The 9,207-nt window shown below is 61.1% G+C and overlaps 1 protein-coding gene across 1 annotated transcript; it reads right to left on the reverse strand.

Annotated features, from left to right (window-relative positions):
* Positions 1-636: 636 nt before the first annotated feature.
* PSMA4 (proteasome 20S subunit alpha 4) lies at positions 637-8,689 on the reverse strand. Its single transcript, XM_081114895.1, has 9 exons — positions 8,584-8,689; positions 6,770-6,793; positions 6,512-6,554; positions 6,086-6,248; positions 4,606-4,683; positions 4,243-4,331; positions 3,663-3,793; positions 2,433-2,556; positions 637-1,004 (listed from the first exon to the last, which is right to left on the reverse strand). The coding sequence occupies exons 2-9, from the start codon at positions 6,770-6,772 to the stop codon at positions 850-852; spliced, it is 786 nt and encodes a 261-aa protein (XP_080971021.1). The 5' UTR covers positions 6,773-6,793; positions 8,584-8,689; the 3' UTR covers positions 637-849.
* Positions 8,690-9,207: the final 518 nt, after the last annotated feature.

Genomic DNA, 9,207 nt, shown 5'->3' on the forward strand with positions numbered 1-9,207 from the left:
GCAGACAGACAGGTCACCGGGCCAGCCTGAGGCTGTGCCCACCTGGGGTTGAGGGACAGAAACGCAGGCTGCAGGAGCCGTAGCTAAGAGGAGGGGTAACCGAGGGAGCATCTCTCTCTCTCTCTCTCTCTCTCTCTCTCTCTCTCTCTCTCTCTCTCTCTCTCTCGGGGGCGGAGGGGAGGAGAGAATGAGGCCTGAAAGGGACACAGGGGGCTTGAAGCACTGGCTGTTGGTGCTGAGGGCGGGAGTGGGCACGGGGCTTTCGCTATCATCGGGCCTGTCGTGCTGTACGTGTGATCCGTGTGCACATGTATGTATTTATATGTATGTGTGTGCACAACGTCGAGTCCAGGAGGAAAAGCCATCAACACCCAAGGCTGGCGACCCCGAGGAGTGATTCTGACCCACTGGACGGGCCCCCGACATTCCCGCCAGAGGCCTGGGCCAGGGTCCTACCGGACGGCAGGGGACGCGGCAGAGACACCTCCAGGGCACAGCCCGTCTCTCCCTCCTCGTGACGCTCATCCTGTCCATTCTGACGCCGTGCGTGCCAGTACACAGCGCACGAACGCACGGAGACCACAGACCTCCTCACCCTGTGCCCACAATCGCTGCCACAGACTGTGTCCTGCAGCATTTCCATTCTTTCCAAGTTTTATTCCCAAAAAAGGGGGAGGGAGGTTAAAAGGTCCATGAAGAGCGATTATCATTCGACTGGACGAGCTACCGCGGGCCCATCGACGGCTCCCCTCTTCCCTCCGTCCGGGAGGCCAGCGCTCCCGACGGGAAGGGGGACGGGAAGGGGCCGCTCCCGCCGTGGTGCCCGGAGTCGGCGACGCCCGCCCCGTCTCACTTGTCCTTCTCCTTCTGCTCCTTCTCCTTCTTCTCGCGCTCCGCCCTGGCTTCCTCCTCCTCGTGCTTCTTGATCAGCTGCTCCACCTCCTTCTGCTTGAGGACCCTGATGACCGTCTTCCCGTTCTCCCTGGTCAGCGTGGCAATCTCCACTGCAGCAAGCACAGCGTTACAGCCGCACACGCGCACGGCAGCCCAGCTGGGCGTCTCCGCCAGCTCCCTCCATGCAGCCTCCCGCCTTCGCCCACCACCTCCCAGGACGGACGCTGATACGACTCACAGGCACGTTTATGGGGACAAAACACCTCCCAGCTCAGCACTTTCATGGTCACTTTTACGTAAATGCCTTCCTCCTACCATTCCAACCTGAGCTGCTGCGCTGTCACCTGGACACAGGACAACCAGCCAGTTGCTGGCGCTAACCAGCCTCAGCTGGTGGCCGAGGGAGCCCCGTTTCCTGCTGGGACCCCTGCAGGCTCAGCCGGAACCTTTGACCAGTAATTTCCCTGATTCTCACGGACTTTTCAAAACAAAGGCATGAAGCGCAGGTTCCCCGACTGTGGACAAAAAAGCAGACTGACATCTAAAGGAGAAGAATTTCTGAGCCGGAGGATGGAGTGGAAAGTGGGAATGGGCAGAAGCATGCATCCACTGAGGGCAGGAGGGACGTTCTCCTAAACTAACTCATCTGCTGACTTACCATTTCTGAAAAACATTACTGTGAAATACTGCCTTATACAGCGACATAACAAGCTACATAAAGCATTTAAAATTGCAGACGGGCCGAAACCGGTTTGGCTCAGTGGATAGAGCGTCGGCCTGTGGACTGAAAGGTCCCGGGTTCGATTCCGGTCAGGGGCATGTACCTGGGTTGCGAGCATATCCCCAGTGGAGGGTGTGTAGGAGGCAGCTGATCGATGTTTCTCTCATTGATGTTTCTAACTATCTCTCTCCCTTCCTCTCTGTAAAAAATCAATAAAATATATTAAAAAAATAAATAAAAAATAAAATTGCAGATGGGGCCCTGACCGGTTTGGCTCAGTGGATAGAGCATCGGCCTACAGACTGAAGGGTCCCAGGTTCGATTCCGGTCAAGGGCACCAAAAAAATAAAAAATAAAAAAAAAATAAAAAAAATTGCAGGCGGGGACTTCACATACGAGATCAGTAGACTCAGAACAGATACCACAACCCACACGTTATGCCTCCGGTAAAGTCCACCACCCACACGTACATATAAACACGTAACTACACACATGCTCACAGGGACACACGAACACAGACACCACGGTCACGAAGTCGGTAAGACAATCACCGACGGGAAGCAGCACTGCTCAGATCCCAGCTCTGGCCATGAGGACACCAGGCTCGAGTCCTCACGCCTGGACGTCCTGTGGCTGGTGGCTCCACAGCGTATGGCTGCTGACCTAGTCACGCCACTCCCCCTCCCAGGCCTTGCGGCTCCATTGAGGAAACGGGTGTGAGGCCACCTGACCCACAGGTCAGGCCCACAGGCGACAGGCCGAGCGCAGCGGCCGCTCAATCCCTCCTTCGCGTTAGCACCTCAGGGGCCCCAGCTACCTTTCTCGGCTGAGAGCTTGCTGACGTCCATGGTCTTATTGAGGACTTTGACGGCCAACGCAAGGGCCGACTTCAGCGTCATCTCCCCTTCTTTGTAGTCTTGTTTCAGCATGGACACCGCTGCCTGGGAAACAGGACATCGACAGAGAGGGTTCCCTTTAAGCGTTTGCATTTCTTAGGAATAGGACCTGGGCAGAATGATGACGCCTGAATTATGATTAGCATATAGCCAACAGGAACAACTCTGATGGCAGGGAGGGTAGCCATGGGGTGGGTAGGGGTGGGGGTGCTGACGCTCTGTGAATGGAGTCTTTAACCTGGGGCCTCAGACCTGCAAGGTTCCATGAAAAATTCAGGGAGGGGTCTGTGAACCAGGAGATAAAAAAAGCTGCATCTTATTTTCACCACTTCTCATTGAAATTAGCATTTTGCCCTGGCTGGTGTGGCTCAGTGGACAGAGCATCGGCCTGCGGATTGAAGCATCCCGGGTTCAATTCCGGTCAAGGGCACAGGCCTGGGTTGCGGGCTCCATCCTCAGCAGGGGGCGTGCTGGAGGCAGCTCATCCATGATTCTCTCTCATCATGGATGTTTCTCTCTCTCTCCCTCTCGCTTCCTCTCTGAAATCAATAAAGATTTATTTTGTAAAAGTTAGCATCTCCTTTCATTACACACGCAGGCGATGGACCCAGTGGGACTGGCAGGGCCTGTGGCTTCACTGCCAACAGCAACCATAGGCGCCAGGGGCGCTGCAGCTCTGCACACACTGTTCACATTCACCACGATTTCAAACGACGGCCGCTCCCGGACCCCCGGCCGCTCCTGGACCCCCGGCCTCTCCCGGGCCCCCGGGCCCCGGCCGCTCCCAGACCCCCGGCCGCTCCCGGACCCCCGGCCTCTCCCAGGCCCCCGGCCGCTCCCGGACCCCCGGCCTCTCCCAGGCCCCCGGCCTCTCCCAGGCCCCCGGCCGCTCCCGGACCCCCGGCCGCTCCCAGACCCCCGGCCGCTCCCAGACCCCCGGCCGCTCCCGGGCCCCCGGCCGCTCCCGGACCCCCGGCCGCTCCCAGACCCCCGGCCGCTCCCAGACCCCCGGCCGCTCCCGGACCCCCGGCCGCTCCCGGACCCCCGGCCTCTCCCAGGCCCCCAGCCGCTCCCGGACCCCCGGCCGCTCCCAGGCCCCCGGCCGCTCCCAGACCCCCGGCCGCTCCCAGACCCCGGCCGCGGACACTCACGGCGCTGTTGTTGCCGATGCAGGTGGCCTTCCAGCCCCCGTAGTTCCCGCTCGGGTCGCTCTGGTAGAGCTGGAAGCCGTAGTGCTTGTCCCAGCCGATGTACAGCAGTGAGACCCCGAAGGGACGCTTCCCTGTCACACAGAAAACGCCGTCAGGGATCGACAATCAGACGCAGCGTCACCATGGTGACTGAGCTCCCGGCGGCAGCTGAGGCCCCGTGCTGTGGGGCTACGTGTGTGTCGCTGCTTTGGGTTCCGGCCACCAGACCAGCTCCATCCAAACGTCCACTTTTGTTCCCAGGATTGGGACGCAGCCCGGAGTCGGCCTAAGCACAGGCCCCGCGCCGAATCCATTATTATGCAAAAAGCAATGTTTCCAGATCGGAAACCGTTATTTTGGTCTCTCACTGGCCTATTAATAAAACATGATCATCTACACCGTGGAAGCCGGCTATCTCATGAGGCAGAAAGCACGGAACGTATTTACTCGTTTAGTTTCCAATGTCTTGCACCATCTCAAAGCTACCGTTCCCCAGAAAACGCTTCCCTTTCTGGAATAAAACCTGCCCCAGACGTCCTACCTCCGAACTGCGTGTAGGCCTGTTTGATGTCGCACAGCGCCGTCACCAGCTGCTCACAGGGGATCGGCTCCTGGTACTGCAGTAAGTACCTGGGACGAGGAAAAGGCAGGTTACCTTTTCCCTAAAACACATTACGTTCCAAGCCAAGTGCCCTCTGAGAGGAAGTCTGTGCCATGGGGACAAGGCGACAGCCACTTGTCACGTGAAAGGGGAGGGGGCGGGGGGATGCCAACACCCCGACGTGCCCGCGGAAGTAACTTTACGAGTAGATGTTTTTGAAATCACACGATCATTTTCAGTGAGTAGATCTGCAGTGACCCCGCCTCTGCGTTCACGATCCTGACCCTGCTCCTCAGGCCGTACCTCTGCGCAATGAGCCTCAGCTCGTTCGTCAGCACGTTGGCGTCGGAGGTGATGCCCGCCACGCTGCACGCCATGTCCCTGGGGGAGAAGGAACACGTCGGTGTGTGAGCGGGCGACGTCCGAGCGTCCCTGACAGCACCAAGTGCCACCTTCTCCTGGAAGGGACCACGCTTGCTTCCAGCCACAGAAGCTTCTGTCTGAACAGTTACCTTCGTAGGAGAAACCTGATGTCACGCGACAGGAGACCCCGCCCCCTTCAGCTCTTTAACAGGCGGACCTGTCACCCCCACACTGTGAACCGCGGCAGAGAATGACCACCAGGAAGCAACGGAAATCCCGAGGCGATTCGGAAAAGGCTCTGCTAGACAGGAGGAGGCTCCCCTGCTCTCCACCGCCAAGGCCTGGTCGGGGTGCAGGGAGGGGACCAGGGCTCGGCTCCAAGGGTGCACTTCCTGTCCTTGCCCCGTTCCCTGAGGGCTGCCCAGCTCCCGGCAGCCCACACCCGCTGTCACTGCGCCTGTGCGAGCCTGCGAGCCTCCCAGGGGGAACCACAGTGACTGCGGAGGGTGACGTCTCCCTGGGCGAGTTATCACCAGGCCCTAGAACCGGCACTCAGCCGGCCCGCCACTCGGGAAGTCTCTCCTGGGCAGATCCAGCCCCGCCAGCCAGGCAGTCCTGCTCGCGCATCATCTGAAACTAACGGGCTCATCTGACCTGCTCCCGGACCTCCAGGAGGCGGGAGTCAGGATAACGCATGAAATTCCCGAGCAGCCGTTCTGAACAACACTCTGCGGGCCTGCTTCTTGTCCGACACTGGGCTAGTGTTTCATTCACTTTATTCCATTTCATTAAACTGCCACCACCACTAGGAGGCGCTGAGGCCCAGAGAAGTTAAACAACTGCTGCAAAGCCACACCGCCTGCATCGGCAGAGCATGGACTGAACCCAAACCTGTCACCACCACACGGTAATCTTTCAACACCAAGCACGTTCCTCCACCAAGTGCTAGTCCTTGCACTTAAAAGAATTCCACGCCTGGACCGCACAGCCCAGGGGCTGAGCGTCCACCTAGGAACCAGGAGGTCCCGGGTTCGATTCCCGGTCGGGGCACAGGCCCCGGTTGTGGGCTCCATCCCGTGTTGGGCCGTGCAGGAGGCGGCCGGTCCATGACTCTCTCTCATCGTGGATGTTTCTATCTCCCTCTCCCTTCCTCTCTGAAGTCAATAAAAATATATATTAAAAAAAATTACACGTGGTCCTAAGCCTCAAAGAGGTTTCAAATTAAATAAAACTCAAACATTTCCGCCAGTAAAAACACCACAACCTGTTCGCTTCCCTTTTCCTGTCGCCGGGAACAGCCCTCCCCAAGCGGTGAGGCCCTGCTATGTGGGCACGGGAGCTACGGGACGCCCCCCACCTTGCCCCCTGCCCCCACCCCTACGCCCCCGCCCGGCCCCGCCCCGGCCCGGCGCCCACGCACTCGTTGAGCTTGTAAATCTTCTCGGAGAAGAAGACTTCGTCCAGAAGCTTGTGGATGTTGCGCCGCTCGGCTGCCAGCAACACACCGTCGTTCGCCAAGATCCCCAGACAGGTGCCGGCGTGGCCGATCGCCTCCATGGCGTACTCCACCTGGTACAGGCGGCCTGCAGGACACGACGGTGAGACGCCGAGACGCCAGCTCTGGTGCCCGCAGCACTGGCCCGAGAGTCCGCGGGACACGCAGCCACACACACGCGTCCCGCCTCCACGCTCCCGTGGGCAGGGAATCACCCTGGTGACCAGTGACTTCAGGCAGAGAATGAGCCACGACAAAGAAAGTGCCTAGGCCCCCCCTCCCCCGCCCCACCCCCTCCAAAAACGTCACACACTGAGCACACTGTGAGGCCATCAGACAAGACGCCTTTACCTTCTGGGGAGAAGATGGTGGTCCGGGAGTCGTATCTGCGAGACTGCAGAGGGAGCACGCGGTGAGCCGGGCCTCGGGAGCAGCTGCCGCCCCCGCGTCCCGGCACAGCCCGGCTTGTCCGTGTGTCCACGGGAACCGGCGGGCGAGGCCCCCCGCCTCCTTCCCCTCCCGCCCGCGTCCCCATCCACCATCCACGCCTGAGCTGCTACCAGCAGGACGCCCTGTCAGGCGACAGCTTAGGGCAGGTGTACAACTTACCATGTTTCCTGAACTTCACGGCTCCTGCGAAGGGAAAACAGGATCCTTATTAAAATGAAACTCACAATTTAAGAAGCATTCCCACTGACTTTAAAAAATGTTTTGTCGCTGTAGCCAGCTCAATGGATAGAACGTCGGTCTGCGGACTTAAGGGTCCCAGGTTCGATTCCCCGTCAGGGCACAGGCCCGGGTTGCGGGCACATCCCCAGTGGGGGGCGTGCAGGAGGCGGCCGATCTGTGATTCTCTCTCATGGATTCTCTCTCTCTCCCTTCTTCTCTGACATCAATAAAGAAACATATTTAAGAAAAATGTTTTGTCCACTCCCCTCATTTGGTTTTTTTTTTTTTTTTAAATCACGGTCAAGTCCAATCTCTCTTTTATTTTGCTGTTGATCCTCACCCGAGGATATTTTCCATTGATTTTTCTTTTCTTTTTTTAATTTTTAGAGAGAGTAGAAGGGACGGAGAGAGAAAAACAGCGATGTGAGAGAGACACATCGACGGGTTGCCTCCGGCAGGCGCCCTGACCAGGACCGGGGACCAAGCCCGCAGCCGAGGTCCATGCCCTTGACCTGAATCGAACCGGGGACCTGTAGCCCCGGGGCTGACACTCTGCCCACTGAGCCACACCGGCCAGGGCTCATCTGGCTGACTTCCTGGGGCAGCGGCTGCCCAGTGCGGCAGGTGGTGCCGGGCGCTGGAGCCCCGGGAGGGGTCAGACCGTCCCTGTCCACAGGCGGGAGGTCGGGGGACACAGAGCAACATGGCGACGGAGGCACCAGGGTGGAGAGTGGGGAAGAGGGATGGAGGAAGCCAACAAAGTGCTTTTCTGAAAAAAAAAAAGAAAAGAAAACCAGCAGAACACAGACAACGAGCCCACGTGAGTCCTGGCAGAGGCGGCGCGAACCCCCGGGTCTAAGAGGAAGAAGGGGTGTGTGCGTGGGGGGGGGGACGTGGGGGGGTGTCAGGCCCCGGCCGGTGTTGCTCAATGGTTGGCGCGCCGTCCCGCACACCGAGAGGCGGCGGCGGGTGCCACCCCGGTCCGGGCAGCGGCCGGCGGGAGACATGGAGCCATCGGACCGACGCTTCTCTCTGGCGTCCACGCTTTTCTCTTTCCCTTTCTGTTTCCCTCTCTCCGCCCCGTCCTCTGTCCAAAAATCAGTTTAAAAAAGGAAAAAGAGGGTCAGGCTGGCGTCAGCCCGGGGACCATGGTTCCTTCGGAGCACAAAGCGGATGAACAACGATTTAAAAAACAAAATAAGCGTCTGAACTTTTTACCTGGCCCCGCGGGAGGGCGGGAGGGCGGGCGGCGGGCGGCGAGCTCGGCGTCACCGCTAACGGGCCCGGCCGGCGCCGCCGCGGGGCTCAGACCTCGGACCCCGACGCCCATCGCCCCAAGCGGGACACGCGGCGTGGTGTCTGCGGGGCCCGCGCCCCGGGAGACGCGGGGACTTTCCCTCCAGGCAGCGGGGCTCCGCGGGGCGGCGGCAGGCGGGGGCCTCCGGGCCCGGCTGGCACGTTAGGGCGACCTCCCCCGCGGGCCCCGACGGACGGGGTCGCTTCCCCGTGCGCGGCCCTTCCCGGGACGGAAGCCACGCTCCCGGGGCCGCCCACCTCGGCCTCAGCCCCGCGAGCCCGCTCCGGGCCGGGCCGACGGCGGCCGCCAGGGGCCAGCCCGTCGCCCAGGAGCGCCGCACAGTCATCGCGCGGCGGCTCCAGGCCGGACCCGCTCTGCCGCGGCGCCCACGACCCTCGCCCGCCCGCCCGCGGGGACGGCGGCCACGCTGCAGCGGTGCCGGGAGGCGCGGACTCACCGGAGAGAAGGCACTGAGTTAAGGTCTCCACGGACGGCTTCACCGGCAGGAGAAAACCACCGGCTTTAGCGAGTGTCCGCCGCCAATATGGCCCCCGCGCGTGCGCAGAGCCGCCGGGGGCGGGGCCGAGGATGCGGAAGTCCTCCAGGGGCGGGGCCGAGGGCACGAAAGTCCTTCAGGGGCGGGGCGAGGACGCAGAAGTCCTCCAGGGGCGGGGCGAGGGCACGGAAGCCCTCCAGGGGCGGGGCCTAGGAAACGAAAGTCCTTCTGGGGCGGGGCCGGGAACGCGGAAGTCCTCCAGGGGCCGGGCTAAGGGGACGAAAGTCCTTCTGGGGCGGAGCGAGAACGCGGAAGTCCTCCAGGGGCGGGGCGAGGGCACGGAAGTCCTTATGGGGCGGAGCGAGAACGCGGAAGTCCTCCAGGGGCGGGGCCGAGGGTGCGAAAGGCCTCCGGGGGCGGTGCCAAGGACAAGAAAGACCCTCGGGGGCGGGGCCTAGAACGCGGAAGTCCTCCGGAGCAGGGGCTGCTTGCTACCTTGTGGGAGCAGGGAGATGGGGTGCGGCGGCCCGGCGGGGTCCTCAGCTGAGGAGGGGGCGACACAGGGTGGGGGGAGCACCCGAAAAC

The sequence above is a fragment of the Myotis nattereri genome (genome assembly GCF_964212035.1).
Source record: "Myotis nattereri genome assembly, chromosome: 21".
In the NCBI taxonomy this organism is placed as follows: Eukaryota; Metazoa; Chordata; class Mammalia; order Chiroptera; family Vespertilionidae; genus Myotis; species Myotis nattereri.

Coding starts and splice junctions, on each gene's coding strand:
- PSMA4 (XM_081114895.1), bottom strand. Junction 4,332..4,605: donor CTGAGGCTCATTGCGCAGAG/GTACGGCCTGAG, acceptor TCCTCGTCCCAG/GTACTTACTGCAGTACCAGG. Junction 1,005..2,432: donor CAAGCTCTCAGCCGAGAAAG/GTAGCTGGGGCC, acceptor TGCTTGCTGCAG/TGGAGATTGCCACGCTGACC.